Source organism: Uloborus diversus, chromosome 2 (genome assembly GCF_026930045.1).
Source record: "Uloborus diversus isolate 005 chromosome 2, Udiv.v.3.1, whole genome shotgun sequence".
In the NCBI taxonomy this organism is placed as follows: domain Eukaryota; kingdom Metazoa; phylum Arthropoda; class Arachnida; order Araneae; family Uloboridae; genus Uloborus; species Uloborus diversus.
The window spans coordinates 12,774,013-12,798,904 of NC_072732.1; the positions used below are offsets into that span (position 1 = coordinate 12,774,013).

General features: G+C 34.7%; 1 protein-coding gene across 1 annotated transcript in view; it reads left to right on the forward strand.

The window, feature by feature from the left end:
* Nucleotides 1-1,109: 1,109 nt before the first annotated feature.
* LOC129216868 (uncharacterized protein CG3556-like) overlaps nucleotides 1,110-24,892 on the forward strand; it is an 80,381-nt gene continuing 56,598 nt past the window's right edge. The window contains exons 1-3 of the mRNA XM_054851083.1: nucleotides 1,110-1,220; nucleotides 16,470-16,586; nucleotides 17,165-17,287. Of these exons, the coding sequence (XP_054707058.1) occupies nucleotides 1,154-1,220; nucleotides 16,470-16,586; nucleotides 17,165-17,287 (307 nt within the window). The 5' untranslated portion in view covers nucleotides 1,110-1,153. The remainder of the gene's footprint in view (nucleotides 1,221-16,469; nucleotides 16,587-17,164; nucleotides 17,288-24,892) is intronic.

Below are 24,892 nucleotides of genomic sequence, written 5' to 3' on the forward strand. Positions count from 1 at the left end.
CAGAATCAGAAAGGCTAAATCTGTGAAGATATTGTGGGAATGGTCCATGGCCAGAAAAGAAAATTGTCTCAAACCTACTTTTAATGCGGGGAGAAAAACGAACGGTGGGGAAAAATTCGAAGACTCTACGTCTAGTATCCGCTTCATTCCACCTAAATGTAGCGTTTATTGAAACGATACAGAAACAAGAGTGGAAAGTAAATCTTTTTAAAGCTTAGCTTACGCTATGCTAAAGATCATAACTCGTTAGCAAAATGCACTATCATGATTTGTGACATCACTGCTAGCCACACCCTTTTCTCGGAAGTTTCGATTTTCAAATAGATTTAACTAATTGATTATACGAATTGAAAAGACTTTTTTTCGTCCTTTTTTTTTGTATTCGCTTTGTCTTTGAACTGTCAAAACGGCCAATTTTGATTGAAGGAAACAACTCTATTTCGCTGAAGGCCAATTATACTAAAATGAAAACTTTTACGAGTAAATATATATTTCTCGTTTTACTTTTTTTATTGGGATAATTTTGTAAACTACTTCATTCTGCAACGCAATATTTGCAAAGCGCAATATATATTTTTATTTCATAACAGTTATGGTTACTTTTATTGCAATAAATGGAAATTATTAATTCTTCTCCTTTCCGTCACAAAACGTACACTTTTTAATTAATTTTTATTTTAGACTTGGAAAAAAAATGAACCTAGAAGTTTCTTATTGCTCCTTCTCTATCTTAAAAGTACTCATCTGTTAAAAGGTTGAATCAGTACATGATTCACAAAAATCTCGTTTTGTACTAAGCCTAAAACTAGGTTTCCAAAAATGACGTTTATGTAATGTAATAAGAATGTCGTATCATGTCGCTCTAAAATGGGCCTCCTTATTGCTAAAGGAAGAACTCCGGAACAAAAAATAACTTGATAAACGATGTTCCAGTTTTAGTACAGACGCATGTCTCGCGAATAGCGACTTGACCTACCGATAATTTATATCTCGTCACAAATTTGGATATCTTTCTTAACTGAATGTTTTTCATGGAAACGAAGATAATAAAGTTTTTATAAACAAATAGATAACGATAACACATTTTTCAATCTTAGTGGCATCATCTTAAACAGCATAACCTAAGAAGGGGAATTTCCCTCACAGAGCCGAGATGGACGGGCCGAGGAAGAGTCACTTGATTCGGTGTGCTGTAGTTTTTTTCCTTCTGCCTGCTTTAGGTGAGTACATATTACTTTTCAAAAAGTCAGCGATGGTAAATTTCGTATAAGAAATCAATTGCTGCGGAAATTGTTTCCTAAAATCCATAATCTTTTCAATAAATAATTTTTAACTGACAATTTTTACTTGTACACCTTATGTTTACAGTCAAAAACAATGAAAATAGGTCACATTGCAAAGCGAAGCGAATTAAAGTTACAGAGATCCCTCTTTTGCTGCGCAAAAAGCAAGATGAAAAGCACGTATGTCCCACTCTTGTCCGAGAAAATTTTCATCGCTCTGAGATCATTTGTACTTAATCTTTCTATAACCGAAGTCGGAGTTCTATGACAGTAAAAGTCGGTGACAAGTAGCCCTTAAGAGGTGTGAAGTAGTAGACTGTTCTTTGCAACTGCGTTTGATCTGCAAGTGTAGTGGTATTTCTAGTTTGATGATCTTTACGGGCTTCTTTGGCCAATGAGTCGGCACACTCGTTGCCTTTGATGTTACCATGTGCATGCATGTTGCAGATGACACAAATTTACCTTATAGTGCTGACTCTCAAGCAGTTAATTTATTGCAAAAGTAATGTTTGCGTCTTCATTTGTGATTGCTTCTAAGATCGACTTACAGCCAGGAAAGATTACCAGCTCATCTGCTAGGCCTGAAACATTCAAGTCATTGAGTGAGAGAGTTAGAGCTTCCTTAATCGCCAAGAGTTCGCTAATAAAATTTGAAACTCTATGAGGCCTGTTTTCCTTTTTTTACACTTGTGTTTACTTACATCCGGTAGAAGACAGAGGATGTCAGGATGTCTGAACCTCTCTATTGAGGAGTTTATTGGAGGAGCCATCAGTGCACGCAATCATGAAGTTACCATGGGAGAGCTTTTAAATGCTTTCAATGTCTTTTTGGTTATGGACACTAAGGTCTTTTTTTTGAGCAAGGTTGTAATAGGTTCAAACTAAAATCCTTGTTTGTCTTGATGGTTTTCTGAGAAAAAGAAGCTCTCAAAGAATATTTAGGGAGAAATACTCTAAATTAATGCAACTTCTGGTATCTCAATCAAAATGGAAAGTAAAAGATCTTTTGAGTCTGGTTGAGACTTTCCATTCATTGAATAATCTATTTGAAATCCGATCCATGTTATTACTACGGAGTATGTTGGTGAACTGGATAGTGGCGAGATTGTCGGCTCTCCTGGGAAAGTAAACTACATTCTTGTTCGGCCTTTTCATTATTGGTTGACAAAACTGTGCTTAATGCAGTCCTGAAGAGTAAGATCAGAGTTGAAAATGTAGTCCTCGATTATCTTTGTTATTTTTTATAACTGATTTATATGACTTATGTGTCTTCTGCAGTAAACTTTTATTTGCTTGATATTTCATTATGATTTTCAAGGATATTTTCAGCTTCTATGAAGTCTAGCATGTTCGCCCTCGGTCGAACGGACATCCGTCTATACTGTTTTTCCTGAATATGACTGTTGGAGTTAGTTAAAATCTTTAACTGAGTTAACGTATTGAGATGTCTTTTATCGGATCAACTCTACTGCGCAGCTCGACCCATTTTTCCTGCTTACAGACTGAGATCTGCTATTTCACTTTGTGGCTGATCACGATGCGGATTTAATTAAGCTGATTATAACTTGAGTTAACGATGAAAAAAATCAGCCCCCTTGTAGTAACAGCTGCCCAAATTGAATCAGCACCTGCTTGTGTGTAAGTTCCTTTAATTCCGAATTTAATTTAATTCGTATCATTATCCCTTGAGTAAAAGCAGTCACAATGAACAGGAAAGAACGTTCGATTGCAAATAGCTCCAAGGGGCCCTAGAGCTATTTGCACGAACCTCGAATCAGCTCCTGTACCCTCTAAAGTCTACCAATGGAATATTTGTCATCTGAATCCTTGCTTTAATTCTTGAGATAAAACACAGAGCATCACCTGGCTGCAATTTTTGACTGTGAAAACTTTAGTCCGTCACAAACGAATTGAAATTACTTTTTTAATTACGATTATTCATTTTCGGTTTCGACAAAGTTTTAAAAGCTTATAAAGTTTAAAAAGTCTATTGTGCACAATTCTATGCTTCCTTAAATTTTGCCTTCAAATTAATTTGTCAAGATTATCAACAATTATCATTGCCATTATTCTTTTTCATTTTTGGTAACGAAACTTTAATATGTTCCGGACGTGAAACCATAAATCCTCCCCCCTCCCCTTCCCATCAAAAATCGCTCAACGTGCCAAAAGCTTTTAAAATCTATTAAAAATGAAACTTTTCACATGACAATTCGATACAGTGCAACAACTTGCCCCAGAGCAATAGTAATAATTTGACTCATATAAAGCATTTGAATTTATTATTCCATGTAAATTTTTATACTAAAGTTGCAAAGATCTTTTGAATATGAAATCACTTACTTGGAGGGTAAGCTTTTATGTGGTACAGAAGTTAGAGAGTTGGATATAGTCACATGACATAAAACATAATTTATTAGAAAAAGTACTAGTAAAGGTTAATGAGTAGTTATAGTCAGCCAACCAGTAATGGAAAGGTTTGTCTTTTCTTATCAATACCAAGTTCGTAATCGATAATCTAGAAAAATTTTCGATAGATTCTAAAAATAGATTGTTTCAAGATTCCCCCCCCCCCTCTTCGCGATTTATCATGTTACTGCTTCTCAGTCACCAATAGTGAAATTTTTTTGGATTTAAACTTTTGAAAGGTTTTTCCATGCATGCCCGTCATATCAAAGTTTTATTCGTACGTACTTCGTACCTTTTTTTCTGTCCTACAGGTATATTTTTGCCGCTAGTTATATTATTTAATATCTGTTTAAGCTAGTGTGACTACTAACTAGCCAGTTAAAGCAAAAAATGCTAAGCATCTCATAACTAGTCAATTTAAAGATAGTATTTTACTTATGGGGTGATTCCACAATATTCTAGCCTGATATGCTTAAAAATTCTGCTCAAAGAACTCAATGATATTGCACATCAAATTAAAGGTAATTAAACGTAGTTTATGAATATAAAAATATTTTTGCCAAAAAAAAAAAAAAAAACACAAATTTCCAAATTTCAAAAAATATTGGAGAATATATTCGAGTTTAAAAGTAGCGGACATGACGAAAAAAATTTTTTGTTGTCATAACATTCAATGTTTCTAATCAAACATGACAGATTACAGCAAGTATTATATATGCTTTACTGATGAATAAAAAAATTGCATATTTAGCTTTTATGCTTTTATATGGGTTGCATTTAGAAGAAAATGTTAGTTTCAATAAAAAATGCTCAAGTTTCTACTGCTATATTGCAATTAATTAGTAAATTTTCTTAGAAATTGTTTTTTTCTGCACATTTACAACGTTATAGCCATGTGAGGGAAAGTAAATCATGATTTTTTATGTTTAATGCATTTTTTAATTTCCTTAACTGTTCATATTTGCAATGTTGCAGATACAACAAATGTAAGATTTTTTTTCTGGTGTTATAACATTAATATTTCTAATTAAACAAAATAGATTAAAGCAAATATTGTAACTGTATAATTGATGACTTAAAAAACTACATATTGGGCTCTTGTGTTTGAATACGATGTACTACTTGTAGAGGAAAATGTTGTCTTTTTAATTTAAAATGTTCAACTTTTTGTTGCAACGTGGAAAATGATTAGTATATTTTCCTCGAAATTGTAATTTTTCTTTCTATTTACTATGTGATAGCCATGTGATAAAAAAATATCATTTTTAATATATATATATTTTAATTTAAATTTCTCATGTCTACAACGTAAGGAACATGACTAACCTTCATAATATGAAATCAATACATTTGTTCGACCAATAACATCACTCTCAGTAGCAATTACCTAAATTCTTGATTTTTAAGTTAATAAAATATGTATCAGGCAGCATTATTTTCTAACATACCATTAAAGCATGAAAATGATCCTACATCGCCTCATGTGACTTCAAAGTCAACTCCCAAATTTGTTTTTGAAGAAAGACAATGGATTGCTGTACTTTTATAGATGACCAGGTGATGCAATGGCCAAATAATTTCAGTAGCATAAAACTTTTCAAGCTAGTAGCATAAAACATTTTCCAGTAGTTAAAATGCCAAAATATGAAGCAATTTCAGTGAACACATAATAATCTGTTTTACAATGTGATCCTTCACATGACTATTCTGAATGCTTAGGGTAAAAGTGGGACAGACGCTATACTTTTTGTAGAAATTAGATAAGAAATTCAAAATGCAATATAAATCAACGCTGTATGTTTTATTTTAAAGTTACACTATTATTAAGTACTAAAATTATTATTAACGAGCTTTACACTTGAATATAAAATAAATAAAAAATAAAAATTGTAAGTTGACATCAGACCATCTCTCCCATAACGTGTGGGAGAAACGCCATTCAGTGTGGGACAGATGCCATATATGTTATTGAAATTTACCACAATTATTACAATGCGGTGCATACATTGTATACATGACCCATGCAGTCATATTTGGCGAAAGAAACATTTAATACAGTCAGTTTTTTCTTTTTAAATAATAATTTTCCCTACATTCCGCGATCACAAGCAACTTGTTTTCGCTTCGAGGTAGGTAGTTTTAGGATTGGGTATGACTTCCGAAGAATCTTTTCAGGGATTTCTTTACAAATGGATGTTTGTCTGGAATTTGATGGTTTTTGTGGACACTGAGCTGGAGTGGCAGCACTTTCAAGAGGAAAATGTCAGGATTAGCTACTTTGATAAAAACAGACATAGCAAAGAACTGATCTGGAACAGCATTAGGATTGAGGGAAAATATTCCACGAGCTTTAAAACCTGATGTAGCATTTCCCGCGGCATTCCATAACCTTTTATCATCTTCATTTTTCGATATTTCTGCTTTTTTTACCTTTTCAATTGCCAAAATTACGTTAACTTCCCTCCACTGCCCTCTAATTACCGTATGCTTCCTCGCGTATTTACTTTGCTTTCTAAAAATAAAAAGAACAAAACACCCCTTCATTTACACGTTGGAAAAGTTTGGTACTTTTCCTCATTATGTGGGAGAGATGCCACATATAGGTATAAATTACGCATAGTAATTTATACCTATGCGGTATATTAGTATGTGGTATATTAGTATTCACATACTAGAAAGTCGCCCGTCAAGGTATGACGGGTAGAAATTGCTTCTACTCTTCCGCATTTGAACGCAGCTATTGCCTGTTTAGTGATATTTCGATAGTTGAAATTGTGAAAAACATAATTTGAATTCAAGACGACAAAGTTCAATGGCAGGACGTTAGTAAATAAAGAAAACAATAAAAAAAACACAAAGTCCCGACCCCTACCCCTGTTGCTCCCCCCCCCCCACACCCTCTCCGAAAAACTTAGACTATCAAGAGCAGTATTATGATTATTCGCTTTTCTTTTCGCAGCTAATTAAGAGAAAGCTGAATTTTTGCACGATGTTAGTACATAAAGTGTACACTAAAACCTAGACAGTCCCGACCCCAATCTCTCTTGCTGCTACCCCCCCCTCCTCCTTCCGAAACATTGCACACCGATCAGTTCAGTACTATGATTATACACGTACAGCTTGAAAATTTATGATGTTACCGGAGTGTTCCTTTTTTTATTTCACTCCTAACAATATTATAAACCAGTGGTGCCCAACCAAGGGCCCTTGTGCCGTATCCGGTCCGCGAAGCTGATCCGTGTTGCCCGTTGTTTTGTGAAATGTTACAACTCAAAGAGCACGATTAATGAAAATGTTACAAATTATTAGCCAAATATTTAGAAATTGGTTTCTGAAAACATTGTTGGGGACCACTGTTATACACAAATTATGAAACATACACTTTTTATGTACATAGCTCAGTTTGACCATTTTACCAACTTAATCATATGCAGAAGTATCACAACAAAAACCAAAAAGTGACTTCAGCAAATTAAAAGCTTTTTATCATTACGTCTTGGAAAGAAATGTTTGAACAAAATTTATAGATAATAATATGATAATAGTCATTTTCTTGAAATGGATCAACAATGTAATGACGTTCACTTAAAGTATTTACTACCATAATGGAATTATATTTGTTACAAAAGTTTATAATTCGTTTGTGTCAGCGATAGTCTACAAAATAATGATAATGCTTGGCTAACTATTTAAGCTTTAAATAAATCAGGAATAGTATATTTGAACTGATTTTTTTTCTCGCAGCGGATATTATTAACGTTTAATATTAGTTTTAGTTTTTACTTTTAAGTCTTATATAAGGAGCCATCTTCTAATATTTCGTTGGTTGGGTCCGAAATATTGTTACACTGCATTCCAATGCAGTATCCACACATAGACGTGCAATCGAACCTAGCTTTACGACAGATACTGCTGAAAGACATAACCTTTTCAATTGCAAGATACTAATTGGAGAAGTTCACTTGAAGCAGAGGTAATCTTCATGAACTTAGGAATCAGTCTGTGGCATGAAGTATAATGCCAACCCCACTCTTCTGGGGGAAGTTTAAAACCTAACCAAGTTTGAATCTGGTGTTTACCCTAAAAACTCTGGTGGAAACCTTAAAAAGATGTTAACGAGTGACCTTCTGAAGTTGGTGGAAGTAAGGAACATTTCTGTGATTACTTGCTTTTCACAAACTTTCATTCAAACTTGGTTAGGTTTTAAACTTTCAGCAGAAGAATGGCTTTGGAAATATATTTCAAGCAACAGACTGATTCCTAAGATCACGACAATTACCTCTCTGCACCAAGTGAAATTCTCCTACTAATATCTTGCAACTGTAAAACATTGTGTTACAAACTGTAGCTGTCGTAAAAATGGGTTCAATTGTACGTCTATGTGTGGACACTGTAGTAGAATGCATTGTAATAATGTTTCAGACCAAGCCAAAAAACTGTTAAATGACCCCTTATAAATGAAAAATTGGAGTTATAATAACTTGATGCCTTTTTTTTTTGAGTGCATCCTGTTTTTCAGAAACTAGTTGCTACATAGTCCTCGAGTTGTAACATTTCGCAAAACAACGGTTAACACTGATCAGTTTCATGGACCGGATGTGACCCGTGGGACGTAGGTTGGGCACCAGTGGTTTATAATATTAGAAGAAGTGAAATAAAAAAAGGAGTACTCCGGTATCATCATTAGTTTTCAAACAGTAAGCGTATAATCATAATGCTGCAATTGCAATGTTTCGGAAGGGGCGGGGGGGGGGGGGAAGTAATAAGGGTAGGAAGTTTGTGTCTTTTTTTATTATACCAACATCTTGAGAAAAAAAAATCAGCTTTCCCCTATTTAGTTGGGACACGAAAAGCGTATAATCATAGTACTGCTCTTGCAATGTTTCGGAAGGGGGGAGAAAGAGGGGTGCGGGTCGGGACTTTGTCTTATTTTAGTGTATACTTTTTGTACTAACATCTTGAAAAACATTCGCTTTCCCCAAATTAGTTGCAACACGAAAAGCGCACTACTGCTCTTGCAATGTTTCGTAGGGGGTGAGGGGGGAGGAAGAGTAGTGGGGGTCGGGAATTTGTACTATTTTTAAAGAATACATTATGTACTAACATCCTGCCGAAATTCAGCTTTCCCCTAATTAGTTGCGACACAAAAATCGTATAATCATAGTACCGCTATTGCAATGTTTCGGAGGGGGTGGGGGGGGAAAGCAAGAGGTGTGGGGGGGTCGGGGCATTGTGGCTCTTTAGTGTGTACTTTATGTACTAACATCCTGCCAAAATTCATCTCTCCTAATTAGTTGCGACACGAAAAGCGTATAATCATAGTACTGCTCTTGCAATGTTTCGTAGGGAGTGGGGGAGAAAGCAAGAGGGTTGGGGGTCGGGACTTTGCTGCATTTTTTTAGTGTATACTTTATGTACTAACAACCTGCAAAAATTTAGCTTTCCCTAAATTAGTTGCGACACGAAACCTTTATTGACTGGGCTAGTAGGCAATCGCGGAAAGCCCCATTATGCAATAATGGAGATCCTAAGTTTTTAATCTTGGGATCTCTGTCAAGTATTACGCAATGTAGCCACGTGGAGCATATAATTTCTTACAGGCACTTTTCATGCACTTTAACAGAGGTTACTGATTTTAAATAATCAATTTTTCCATCGTTTCGTTCGACACTTGCAATTCTTAGAGATTTCATACCACGCACTACTTCAATAAGCGATTCACCTCCCGAATCTGACTTATTACAAAGAAAACACAAATCAGCCGTAGTTCTTAAAATTGTACGTCCGTAGTTACCAAGATACGATTCAAACTGAAATAAAGAGAAGACGATCGTAACTATACAATACAATTTTAAAATTTACAGATTTTAAAGAAGATGCACTTAATTATTTTCTATTGAAAATGTCATTAGTGTAAATGGGAATATAATTATATTATGATTTAAGTTTTTCCCTTAATTATTTTTTAATTTTAGGAAACGGTTAGTAGTAGTCAAATAATGACTTTCAGATCAAATGTGCTGTTTTGAAACTAAAGGTTTTACAGAACAGAAGATTCAAGTTGGGGAGCATTCCATCCAGACCCAAGAGGTTAAAACAAAAGTCTTAGCATGTTTAATTTTTTTGATTTTAAATGAATTTTGTCTCGCACGGTTGAACGTTAGTCCAATTCAAAGGAAAAGTTATGCAATAATTTGGACTTTTTTAACTATAAATTTAATTGCACTCGAGAATTAGATTATTTCTGGAAAAGTTTCGAACGCAGTTGTTCAAATTTAGAATGCTGAAGCAAAATTATTTTATTATACTTGTATTAGTTGCTATTGCAATTGAAACTGTTTTTTTTCATAAGCTACGTTCACGTGTGAGTACCAAAAATGAAGAAAAAAATCATAAACATAACTAACACCCCTTGCACAATATCGAAACATATTGGTCGAAAGATATTTCTTCATGTTTGTAGAAAGAATAACGAAGAAGTGGTTGATATGAGATATTTCTGGTCAAATGAAACTAAGACTTTAAAACCCGAAATAATTGGTGTTCAATTAAAAGGAGAAGAATTTGAAAAAGTTTGTGAAATTTGCTAGATTGGTTAAAATGTTAAAATTGGGACATCCTACTACCTGTATGATCACTGGTCCTTCCCAATCAGACAAGTCTGAACTCGCTCGCCAAATTATTTCTGAACAAGTTTATATGACCACCCTATAAAACAATTTGTCTGGTGTCACACTGTTTGGCAACCATGGTTTTTAAGAGAGAAAACCTATAAATTTGTATGTGGGTTACCGTCAGAAGAAGAAAGTGATTTAATTGTCTTAGATGATATGATGAATAGTTTAACACCTGAAATATCTCAAATGTTTACTGTTGGATCTCATCACAAAAAGTACAGCAAAATACTTATAGCGCAAAACCTTTTTCCAAGAGTAAAAGCAATGAGAGCTATAAGTTTGAATACACATTACATTGTTTTATTTCGTAACAACCGAGATTTGTCCCAAGTATCTTGTTTTGCTAGGCAGGCATTTCCGAGACAATCAAAATACTTTATGGATGCTTATAAAAAAGCGACAAAGGCTCCAAAAGAACTGATGGCAGAACTGTCACCAGATAAGACTCCAGACATTTTGACGAAAAGCATTGCAGAAAAAGCACCTAAAACTTTATCTAGGAGTTTTAATTTGTCAAAATATATAGGATATGTTGAACCAAAAAATAAAAAAAAAATCATTTTACCAATAATAGAAAGTTTTCTTACTAATGGTTACACATTTAATGATCAAAATGAGTTGGAAGTAAATGGCAAACCAGAATATCGTAGTACTATAATAGACTTATTTAGTTATATGATGAAAGATATAAAAGGAATAACTCCTCCTAGAAGATTTAATGCCTTTTTCGATACTATACTAAAAAGTAACATCCCAATCCAGTGGATAGGAAATTTAAATCTGCATGAACAATTGGCTTTAACTGATACAAATCCTGCATTCAGGAGGTCAAGTTCTGAATCATCTGCAGAAAAAGTAATCCAAGACCTTGAAAAATATGGAGCCCAAGAATCAAATTTAAAAGTCACTTTGTCAAAATGAACTGAATTTGAGGAGACAAGCTCACATTCATCTCAAGAAGACAAAGCTCCATTAAAATGGCAAACTTGGACAGATTGAAAAAATTATACTTCAATCCAAAAGAGCCAGGGTCTTTCGGAGGGATAAAACAACTGTCTAAAGCAAGCGGAGTGCATAAAAATATTCTACAGAAATGGCTTTCTAAACAAGACGTTTACAAACTTCATCGTCCTGTTCGTTACAAATTTCAGAGATGCAAAACAATTGCATATGGAAGAAATGAATTATGGCAAAGTGATTTAGTTGATGTGAAAAAGTTATCTCGATTTAACAAAGGTTATCGTTACATTTTAACAATTATCGATGTATTCTCTAGATATTTAAGAGTATTTCCTGTTAGAAATAAAAAAGCAAAAACATTAGCACAAGTTTTTCAAAAATTATTAAAAAAAACAAAACCCAAAAATTTTCAAGCAGATAAGGGAGTTGAATTTTATAACAAAAATATTAACGAGGTGTTAAAAAAACATAATATTCACCACTATTCAACAAAAAGTGAGACAAAATGTGCAATTTTAGAACGTGTTCATAGAACACTTTTAGAAAGATTATACAAAGTTTTTACTTTTCGCAACTCTTACAGATATTATGATGTTTTACCAGCATTAGTTGATTCATACAATCATTCTATTCACAGCGCTCACGGATTTGAACCTTTTAAAGTAACTGTAGACGATGAACCAAAACTATATAAACGTTTGTACAGTTACAGTTCACTACCACAATTCCGTTTTGCAGTAGGAGATGTAGTTAGAATATCGAAAGCTCGCAAAGTTTTTCGCAAAGGCTATTTGCCGAGGTGGACGGAAGAAGTTTTTCGCATTTACAAAAGATATCCTACAATCCCAGCTACTTATGTTCTACAAGATTTTGACTCTAAAGGAATTGAAGGGCGGTTTTATAACGAAGAATTGCAGAAAATAGACAAATCATCGAAATAATTTTGGGCAATTGAAAAAGTAATTCGAACAAGAGGTAGGGGAAAAAATTGCCAGCGGTTTGTTAAATGGGTTGGCTTTCCAAGGTCTCAAAACTCGTGGATACAAGCTGATCAGATTGTGAAAGATTTATAATGGATCAATTGCCATTATAAAGTCATCAATATTATTGAATATATATAGATTTAATGCATGAAGAAAATGATAAAATATAATATAATAGTTAACAAAAATTGACAAATATTTATAATCATTGATTTATCGATAGTTCATCAACTATATATGGCGCGTTTTCGACCGGAGGTTGAACCCTTGAAGAATCTTGATGGAACCTTGGGGTTCCGTGGAACACAATTTAAGAAACGCTATTTTCCAGCGGGTGAGGATTGATCATTTCCAAAAATTGTATAGCGTATTTGAGTTAAATTCTTTTTTCTTGGGAGAGTGGAATTTCACTTTTGTATTTTTTAATGCGGATTTTAATTGAAAACATTTTTTCTAGGTGGAGTGGAATGACGTTCTTCTCCCAACGGAGGAAAGGGGAGAGAGGGGGTTTTTGTTTAAACGTTTTCTTTAAAAAGATCGGATCGCTAATTGATTGGAGTTCGCTTCGTTCTCTAATCGGCTGGGTTCCAGTAGCTTGGTCGCTTTGCCAGATATGCGATAAACTATGGCTTTGGTGGATTATTCGACAGTTTAAAGCAACTGTTAATGTATTTTAATGCTTTTTATTTCTTTGGAGAAATATATGATTTTGCAAACGAACTTTTACCGTTTTTAGTTTTTTCTTTTACAAAAAAGGAAGTATTGTATTCGCCAAAAAATTTTCACTCAAAAATCGGCCTTAATTTCTATTTTGCTCACCCCCGAATGAATGTTGGGGTTTCTTTTCAACTCGAACACACGTGGATATATGCCTAGGAACGTATAGACTCCCGAAATATCCATTTTGACGATCAGCGAGTTAATTACAACGAGTTTTCTCGTGACGTCTGTATGTACTTATGTATGTGCGTTCGTGCGTATGTGTGTATGTGTGTATGTATCTGGCATAACTCAAAAACGGAATGTCCTAGAAAGTTTAAATTTGGTACGTAGACTCCTAGTGGGGTCTAGTTGTGCACCTTCCCTTTTGGTTGCATTCAGATGTTCCTAAGGGGGTCTTTTGCCCCTTTTTTGGGGGAAATCATTGTTAATTTCGATTTAAACTCATGTGGTATTATAATTTGGCGGACACTTGGCAATATATCGCCAGTCTTTTGGTCGCCAAGTTTTGTCGCCAAGTTGGCAACAAATTTGGTGATTTTTTTTTTAAAATCTGGTTTCGATTGGGCCACTGTTGGTGATATTTAGAGAGTAAAGTATTGAATCACATTAAGATTGCCAATAATGGGAAAATGACATTAATTTGGAGTAAAAGGAAGTCATGTGATGCACACATCAGTTCGTTTAAATGGTGTTTGTGGGGATTTTCATTTATTTAAGGGAAATCCTTTAAATTTCTTGGCACGAGTATCGCCGTGAGAGTTCAGCCAGTCTATTAATAAGATTTAGAGAATTTGCTATATGTATGAAGACTCATTAAAATGTAAGGTTTTTTGCGCCATGTCCGCTACACTGCAGCTTTTTTTTTTTAAAGAAGTTTATATTATTTTTAGCTCTTAAATAGACTTTGCTTTATGAAGAGCAATTTATTCCGATTTCACAAAAAAAAAAAAAAAAAAAAAACATTCATATTTTTCAATTTTTTGCTGAGTTATGTTTGATCAAAGTTTGCAAATGTCATGTCCGCAACGCGCACAATACTGTGGAATCATCACATGGGTACTATGAACGCAACTAATGTTTTGGCAATTCTTACTTAACTTATTATTTAGAAACTAGAAATTCGCCCGTCGAGGTATGATGGGTAAAATTTGCTTCTGCATTTGAACGAAGCAACTGCCTGTTTGGTGATATTTTGATAGTTGAAATTGCAACCCTAACTAAAGTGGATTAACCCTAAACTCCTGTAGGTGGCGTTCATTGTTGACCATTCTTTCGTTTCTTCATTCCCCTGAAATCACACAGTCATGCCAGTAAAACAGTTAAGTGACCGGATCGAGTTCAGCCTTTTCAAAATTAGGGCTCGACCGATGGCATTTTTTGGCCGATGGGCCGATACCGATTGTTCCAAAAAGGCTGATGGCCAATTCTTTTTCTCCAAATATATGAATGTATGAAAAATAATAATAATACCAAGTAAATAATATACTTTGCACGGTTTACCTCGAAAATAAAAGTTATGTCAAGCGACGCGTGTTCAACAATCAGGCTTGAAAAAAGAAAAAGAAAAAAAAAAGTAAAATCTTGCAGTTGATGCGGAAAAATAACCAAAAAAAAAAAAAAAAAAAAACATTTTAAATCCACGATTACAGGAAAAGCTTTTAAAAAAGACGAGCTGATGTGTGCATCACATGACTTCCTTTTACTCCAATTTAATGTCATTTTCTCATTATTGGCAGTTTTAATGTGATTCAATTGTTTACTCTCTAAATATCACCAACAGTGACAAAATTGAAACCAGATCAAAAAATAAAATAAAATAAAATAAAATAAAAAAAAATCGCCAAATTTGTCACCAAGTTGGTGATAAAACTTGGCGACCAAAAGACTGGCGATATATTGCCAAGTGTCCGCCAAATTATAACACCACTTGAGTTTATATCGAAATTAACAATGATTTCTCCCCAAAAAGGGGCGCGAACCCCCTTTGGAGCATCCGAATGCAACCAAAGAGGGAGATGCACAACTAGACGCCACTAGGAGTCAACGTACCAAATTTCAACTTTCTACGACATTCCGTTCTTGAGTTATGTGACATACATACACACATACGCACGTACATACGTACATACAGACGTCACGAGAAAACTCGTTGTTTTTTTCTCGGGAATCGTCAAAATGGTTATTTCACGTGTCTATACGTTCTTAGGCACTTAACAACGTGTGGTCGAACCGAAAAAAAAACTCAACATTCATTCGGTGGTGAGCAACATGGTAATTAAGGTCGATTTTTGAGTGAAAAATTTTTCACGAATACAACCTCTTTTCTAAAAGGAAGTAAAAAGCCAGAATTTTGCTTGTTAATATTTGAGAAAAAAAATAACAACAGATCTTTCGCGCGCGCGCGCGCGCGTCTAAATGATTTTTTTTCCTTCACGCTACAAATTTTAATAACATCATTGTTATGGAAAGTCGAGATGAAGCGCTGAATAATAATTTGAATTGATGAAAGCTTTCGAAAAATTGGGATTTTATGTCGAAAACTAAGTATCGTTATTAATAGTTTTTAATTGATATCTCCGCTAACTATTATCGAAGGATTATGTCAAATAGGCAAACATAAAGACGGGAAAATTGCGAATCTATCGATACCTAGTTCGTTGGTCAGTTCACTAGCGTTCGGGAAAAGTAACTCGGACATATATAGGTACATACATAGATATGCTCAGTTTTTAATTACATAAGATTCAATAAACTATTCACGTGCCGCTAATAATTGCTCGCAGTGAAAAATCACCATACGTGATAACTTGCCGGAAAAGAAAACCACTCAAACACGCGTTTCGATCCAAAATGGCTGATCTTAATCTGATTCGTCGGGTAGAGGCAAATCTAGCCTGGCAGCGTCGTAATGCTGTGATTGATATATGCGTAGTCTTCACAATGCTGCCAGGTTATGTTTGCAACAACTATAGTTTCCCTGCCGTGTTTCATTTTACATTTGAATGTGACTATAGTTGGGGTAAACCTAAATTGGCAGCATTGGAAAGGCTGTGCAGATGCTAATCAGAGCATTGGAGACGCTTCCAAGTTAACTTTGCCTCAACTATAGTTACCCCACGTAACAACTAGCCCCCGGTCTCATCTGCGTTTAACAAGGTGTGATCTTTGAAACTTACGATTTCCTTTGAAAACATTTTGATAATCAGGATGGAAGCGTTATTTATTCCCGTTTGCTACATTTATTCAAGTGCTTTACAGTTGAAGTAGAGGTAAAATCATTTTTGCATATTTTCATTATTCCTCGAGCGATTCTCTTTTGTGTTTTTTTGATAGGTTCTGACTTCAATTTTGACTGTAAAAGCTTGATTTAAATTTGTCAGTAACGAATCTAAGTTAATGTTTTTTATTAAAAATGATTGTCATGTAATTTTCAGTCTTTTCATCATGCCCTCCTGGAATGTTTCAATGTTTAAACGGTAAATGCATTGACAAAGGCTGGTTCTGTGACAACCAAAACGATTGTGGAGACAACTCTGACGAATATTTCTGCAGTAAGTGTACAAATAATTATTCTCATTTTTAAAACACATAGCAGACTTACTCACTAATCAATTAAAATACATTGTTTTCTACTTCATTTCCTACAAGTTAAAATTTATGGAACCATTGTTAGGTGCCTTAACTAATGATTCTCGTCCTATGCGGCAATTAACTACATTAGTGAAATATTTCACCATGATTAAAGGTGTTTGAAGAGCTTAAGACCTTGATTTAATTCACTTTTGTTATTGAACTAAAGTATTTATCGTAGAGTAATGATTGATGTAAAGAATCTTGCGAAAAGATTTGAGTTGAAACCTTTTTCAAACTACCCCCATGTAAAAGAAAATGTAACAACGTTGAATTTTACAAATTTTCAGATAACTACAGTCACGTGTTTTGGGGTTTCATGGAACCCTTTTTTCAATGTAAAAAATTGAACTTTTGGATGCAAAAACATCCGATAAAAGCAGAAAGAATAAATACTAGATATCTAACATACATCCGACACTCGTATAAAAAAATCTTTTGCTTAAATTTTAATTTAAAGTTTATTTTCTGTCTATAAGATGAATCCTTTTACATTTAGGCAATCAATACGAATTTCGATGTCCACCTCATTGGATGTTTTGTGGAAGGAAGTGTTATCCGCCTGCTTTCCGATGTGATGGAAAAGTTCATTGCGATGACCAAGCGGATGAAAAAAATTGCGGTAAGACTCATAAATGTTTCTCTTCTCGGATTTTAAAATAGCATAATACTTCAACAAAAAAAAAAAGGCCTGAAGTTTCTCAACGAATTTTAGAGCATATTTTGAGGCAGTACGATACTAACCTTTTTAAAGGAATTCGGGAAATCAACATTACGCTGATTTTTTAAATTTCAACTCTTGAAACGTTCATAAAGACAAAAGTGAGTCGCCTTAAGTTAGAATCTAGTCGAATGAGCTCTGAACAATGCTGGTGAAAGTAATTTGTAAGGGGTCTAAGCGGTCGACAGACATTAACGCCAGAGACCGCAGCACAGTGAATAACTTTATGCTTAGTTTTTATAAGTTAGGAACGCAAGGTATGACAGGCGATGTTTTCACTTCTTTAAATGCATAGCAATTTTCTTATTGAAAATGAAGTCATAGAGTGCGACGCAAAAGTTTAGACAATGAGCAAGTTCACACAAATTTCGAAATCTATTTATTCAGTTTTCCTAAGACTACTTTAGTCTAAGGTGCTATGCATACTATATAATATTTAAAGCAATGAAAAGTTGACTTGTGCATTTTACAAGTTTTTACATTGTAACAAAAAATTAACATTGTCTCAAAAGTTTAGACACAAACGAAATAAAAATTAAATAAAACCGTTTTAAAACCTGCTTGTGCATCCATTCTTCTTTTTTAGTTCATAAATACGAGTTTCCATCGAAGAAACTAAATCTTGCATGGTTTGGGGCTCAATTTCGTACCATACTTCCTCAAAGGATCTCTTAAGTTCCGATACAGAAGTTTATTGTCTACCATTGCTGAAAACTTTGCGACACATGATGCCCCAAAGATTGTCTATAGGGTTGAGGTCTGGGCTACACGCTGGCCAATTAAGAACTTTTATATTATTTGAAGTTAACCAAGATTTTGTGTTTCCTGCAGTGTGAATCGAAGCATTGTCTTGTTGAAATTCCCACTGAGGGCCCCCTATAAGTTCCGCAAATGGTAGGAGATTAACCTCTAGTGTCGTAGTGTAATGCTGTGATGTTTGGCAACCACTGGTAAAGGTCAAAGACACTTGTCCATTGTAGCAAAACGCTGCCCAAACCATCACACAGCCACCACCTTGTCGGCGACTAAAAAAACATCTGGGTTCCTTCCGTAAATCATGCAAGTACGATGTCCAGCCATCTGGACCATCCTGGTTCTTTTTTTTTTTCGTCGCTAAATATTACTGATATCCATTTCGATCCATATGACATATGATTTCGAACCCACAACATTCGTTGTGATTTATGATTTGGCTTTAGAGCTGGTTTCTTTTTCATTTAGCAGTGAACCATTGTCCCTGTTTCCAAAATTCGTCTACGAATCGTATCCTTTGATACCGAAAGCCCCAAGGAGCTTTGAACTTCACGAACAGTCATTTGTTGGGTACTAGCTAGTCTTTGGATCTGACGATCATCCCGTTTATTCGTCACACGCGGCCTCCCAGATCTGCGTTTTGCTTTATAATTGCAGTGACTTGATAAAAATCGATAAATAGACTTCTTTGATCTATTAGTAATCGCCGAAATATCAGGAACAAGCTTACCTTCAACCTTCAACTGCCAGATCTTAGTTACCTCGTCCGCTTTAATCTGCTCAGCTCGCGGCATCTCGACTAACAAGTGTTATCGTTGGCAGACCTTAAGTACAAGAGGTCTGTAATATCATCTCTTTTAAATTTGCATATACGAAAAAAAATTCACAGAAACTCGTAATAGTGTCTAAACTTTTGCAACAAGCAAATTTCTATTTTTATACAAAACAGTATTGTTAAAGCATATCAAACAATTGTATTTTGGTTATAGTATTTCAAAAGAGTTTTTGAATATGTTTGCAGACTTTTGTATTTCTACTATCGCAATTCTAAATTCTACAGCTGAAGAACGTCATTGTCTAAACTTTTGCATCGCAGTGTAGCTACCGTAACTTAGAATATATCTAAATTTCTTATCTGCATTGAAAAAATATATTTGTTAAATCAGGCATATTTCTTTACGAACCGTGAACATGGTCACCAGGCTTTGGCACATTCATTTCATGTGGCTCGCATGGAGCTACCATAACAACATTTTTTTAAATACTAGGGGGATCTGCCCCCTGCTCGCTAACGCTCACTAACCCACGGAGATTGCTTCGCAATCTTATTTGATTTGCAAAGATTTAAATCGTCAATTAAAAAGAAACAGATTAAAAACGCATTATGAGCTCCCTTTGGAACAAAAAGCACTAATTATCCGGGTTTCAAAATAACTTGTACCAACTTGCAGAGTGATAAGGGCTAAGGGGCTCCTGAGCGTCGCAAAACTATAGTTTTGTGCGTTTGAAAAGTCATTTTCATATTCGTGGACTCTAGTAATACACTTTGCTCTTTAACCCGGGGCTTGAATTGATTTGAGCCTAAGATTTTCCGTTAAAATTGAAACCCTTAAAGTTTGTGAATAAGGAAGAAGAATCAAGCGAATATAAAAGACGTAACTATGGCAACGCGAAATAAAACATCAATAATTTTAATGGAGATGAAATTATTCGAACTTTATTTTTAACGGCAAATAACTTGTTTTCCTTTTTAGATAGAAGCTTAGTTTTTCACCATAGGTCGATTTAGATCTGGAGTAAACAAATCCGCTCTTTCCAGTGGTGTCAAAAAGAAAACTGTGGGACAATTCCTTCACTTTTTACTGATAGGTTTAATGAAGAAAGTAGTGCCTAAATTTCAGCTAAGCCTAAAGAGGTTCAAGCTGAAAACGCAAATAACTCCCGCTGTATTTAAGTTAGAGCATTGAAACAAATTGCGTAGAACGTGGAAAATTCTACCCTTTCCAAAGATATATAATATTAATATATGTGCAAGTAATTTTTCACCCCTTTAATAGGCAATAATAGGCAATTTATGCTAAATTTGAGCTTAAAAAAATAATTACAAAAAAAAATGAATTTAAAAAATAAAACCCCAGGTGCACACCCCCGGGGCTCGGAGTAAGTTTGTACAAAATTTCAAAGCAGTAGGTGCTATGGGGTCTCTTGGACGCAGGTCCGCTACAGACTTCCTTCCAGAATTTCTTTGAAACCTTCCTTTTATTTACTATAAAGATATAAATATAGTCATAAATACAGTCTTTTTACTTATGTTTATAATGAGAACTAGAGTCATAATCAAATTTACGCCATAAAAAAAAGGAACAGCCCTTAGAAATGCTGTTAGTTCGTTACATCCTCGTATGTATGTATAGTAGCTTATATATACAAGGCTCCTCGTATATAGTATAGTAGTAGCCTCTTATATATAGTATACTTTTTTGTAATGATTTTCGTGAATTGTTTATATTCTGAACTTATAGAGCGACGCAGTGCAAATCCGTACATTCATTCACATCTGAACGCACCAGCCAATCAGAGCTCACAAGCAGTTGCTGATCTGCAGATATTCTACGTCTGGCGCGATTTTGTGAAAGTGCTTACTCTAGCTCGCACTACCGTTCGCTGTAATTTATTCTCGCTCGTTTTATATTTCATCTTGCTCGCTCGTTTTACATCTTATCTTGCCCGTTATCATTATCAATAATGGAATTGGTTCCGAAATCAAACTACCTGTTTCAACCACACGAGTAAGGCAGTGCTTTGAAAAGCTCTGCAAAGTTATGATATACTAGTTATGAATGTGTTTCATAAATTGCAAGAGTGGACTGTCAACGATTATATGAACGACTAGCTGCGCCGCCCGGTTTTGCACGGTCCACCTCGAAAATAAAAGTTATGTCAAATGGCGCGTGTTTAACAATTAGGATTGAGCAAAAAAAAAAAAAAAATCAGTAAAATTTTGCGGCAGATTGCGGGAAAATAACCAAAAAGAAAACATTTTTCAATTCCCTGATTACAGAAACACATTTTTCTTCTCAATGATTTTCTTCACGCTACAAATTTTAATAAAAGTAGTATTGCGGAAAGTTGAGATGAAGCACTAATAATAATTTAAATGAAGTTAACCTTCGAAAAAATAGGGATTTTATGTCGAAATCAAAGTATCATAATTAATAGATTTTAATTGATATTTCCGCTAATTATAATCGGAGGATTATGTTAAATAGCCAAACATAAAGACGGGAAATATACGAATCTATCGATGCCTGGTTCAATGGTCAGTTCATTGGCGTTCGAGAGAAGTAACTCGGACGGTGCATAGAGTGTTTACGCAGTGCCCCTTTTCCAAAACGAGTAATAACTGTAGTGCCAACAGTTATAACAGATTAATGCTGCTCCATAGCAAATATTCTCATAAGTTTTTGAGCATTAATCGAGCTTCTGTTTGGCATGCGGATAGGAGAATCTGTTTTCTACCAAGTTGAGTTAAATTTGTATTGAACGTTTTGAGCTTATTGTGAATAAATAATACTTAGTTAAGAACAAATAAATGCGAGGTTTGTCCGGAAAATACGTATAAAAGTTGAATAATTATATTTTACAATTATTCAGGTATTACAATATGGTCTCCTTCAAAGTACTCTCAATGGGACAAGATACACTTCTGCCGACGGCATTTCCACTCGTAATAAAAGTTTTGAAAGTCTTCAAATGTGATGCTGTTCAGTTGCTGTATTGTTTTTGCCTTGATGGCTTCTACATCTCCCAAAAGTGCCACCCCAGATGCACCGTTTTGCCTTTTGGCGACAGGAAGAAGTCACAAGGGGCCAACGTCGAGGGGACACGTCGAACGACGTGTGAGCGAGCGCATTTCTTCATTTAAAGTTTTTGTGTCAGAATTTCGTGAACGAGTGTTTTGGGGAATGACAGCTCGTTAGGTATCATTCCGACTATCAGTCTATGGTCTTTAAGAACACAAGCCCGAATTCGTTCAACATTTTCATCAGAACTCAATGTTGAGAGGCTTCTTGGGTGAGGGTATCCTTTCATGTCTTCTCTATCTTCCCGGAACCTTTTTAACCACTTGTTCACGGTTGGATCCTACAGAGAATTTTCTCCTTAAACTTGTTTCAAACACTCAAAAATCTCACGACCATTCGTGAATGTTGATGTGCTGTTCCTCAATCATCCAGCTCCATGCCGACGGCAGGTGAAATAGTAACTTTCAACAAGCAGCCGTACACTCTTATGTACACACTGAGCGCTCTGACTCGAACTGAGCGTAGAAGCAGGGTTGCCAGATTTTTGAAACAGAAAAATACACCTCCTCTGAATAAATACTAAAAAATACTACATTTGGCGCCATCTACATTACATTTTATAAAACTGCAATATAACCAAATACATATATGTATATGAATCTTAAAACTGATAGATATCTATATTTATTTGTTTCATTTTTCCTGTTCCACTTCATTTTTACCTGATTTACCGCTTTTTTTCTTCAAATTGGTAACATTTCTGCTTTGTTTTTAAAAATTTGAACTTTGTGATTTGTCTTGTCTCTCTTTTTTTTCGAAATAAAAAAAAATTACATATAAACCATTTTTTAGCAAAATACTACAAAAAATGCTACGCCCCTAATTTGGGGCGAAAAAATACTACCATAGTATCAAAAATACTACGTCTGGCAACCCTGCGTAGAGGAGATTGGCTACAGCGGCAGTGCCACCTGTCGGCGCCTACACGACGCCGTGATACGGCACCACGACTTATTTATACGTATTTAACGGACAAACCTCGTATATAAAAATTAGCAGAATTTTATCATTTTTTGACAATTGTATTTGTACGAACAGAAAAGTTATTAAATTTTGTTGCACGTTAAAAATAAATCCAAACTTGCCGACGGGGTACGTTTACGCATTTTCATCGGGGCATATTAACGCACGTTCTTACTGTGTGTCTTACTACTCTGTCTTACTTATAAAAGGGAACCCGGACGCCTTTTTCGCCTTCGTACTGTCTCAAACCTTTAGTATTTTCAGGTTATTTAGATTTGAAAATCACCATTCATTTTTAATTAAGTAAAATATTCGTATCATATAGTTTACAATCATATAATGTTGTCTTCATGCCTGTTCAGCTTTAACTTTATACACTATTCAGCCTGTAATACATGTTCTTTATTTTAAAGGTGGTAAGACATTACGTTCAAAACATGTACAGGGGGAACCACGTTAGATGTCAAAATAATAAAAAGGTTTATCGATAATCTAAATATTTCTCCCAGTAGACCTTCCAACATTGTCAAATGTGTACTAACCCCAACTGAGACCATTTGAAAAAGTAGAACTTAGGAACCAGAAAAGAGAAAAAAAATAGGATGCTGTCGTTCCTGACTCATACTCCGATTAAAGAAGCCCTCAGACAGGAGCAGTTAGAAGCTACAAAGAAGAAAAAAATAATTGGCAGAACAAAACAACAAAAACTTCCGTCTAGAAATAAACGACCCTACTTTCCCGTATACAACTATCGACTTTGTAGTTCTGATCAATATTCTCAAAATTAGCTAAAATTGCCAATTATTTCAAACATATTTTTTAAATATTTTAAGCTGATTTCTAGAAATAAAATATGCCTCGCTCATCTAAAGAACTAGATGCGTAAAAAATAAATAAACAAACAAATTAAATAGCGGCTTTTAAACATAGCAGCTAATACATTTTTTCTATTAACAATATATATATTTGACCACTTTCAAAAAGAAACAGGAAGTTCTGTCTAGAACTAGACGAGCCTACTTTCCCGTATACCCATACTACTTTCTAGTACCCTATCAATATTCTCAAAAATAGCTAAAATCACAAATTTTTTAAACATATTTTAAGAATACATTAAGCTGATTTCTAGGAATAAAATATTCCTCACTCATCTAAAAAAATTAAATGCGTAAAAAAAGCAGCCATTCGTGAATGTTGATGTGCTGTTCCTCAATCATCCAGCTCCATGCCGACGGTAGGTGAAATAGTAACTTTCAACAAGCAGCCGTACACTCTTATGTACACACTGAGCGCTCTGACTGGAACTGAGCGTAGAAGCAGGGTTGCCAGATTTTTGAAACAGAAAAATACACCTCCTCTGAATAAATACTAAAAAATACTACATTTGGCGCCATCTACATTACATTTTATAAAACTGCAATATAACCAAATACATATATGTATATGAATCTTAAAACTGATAGATATCTATATTTATTTGTTTCATTTTTCCTGTTCCACTTCATTTTTACCTGATTTACCGCTTTTTTTCTTCAAATTGGTAACATTTCTGCTTTGTTTTTAAAAATTTGAACTTTGTGATTTGTCTTGTCTCTCTTTTTTTTCGAAATAAAAAAAAATTACATATAAACCATTTTTTAGCGAAATACTACAAAAAATGCTACGCCCCTAATTTGGGGCGAAAAAATACTACCATAGTATCAAAAATACTACGTCTGGCAACCCTGCGTAGAGGAGATTGGCTACAGCGGCAGTGCCACCTGTCGGCGCCTACACGACGCCGTGATACGGCACCACGACTTATTTATACGTATTTAACGGACAAACCTCGTATATAAAAATTAGCAGAATTTTATCATTTTTTGACGACCCTACTTTCCCGTATACAACTATCGACTTTGTAGTTCTGATCAATATTCTCAAAATT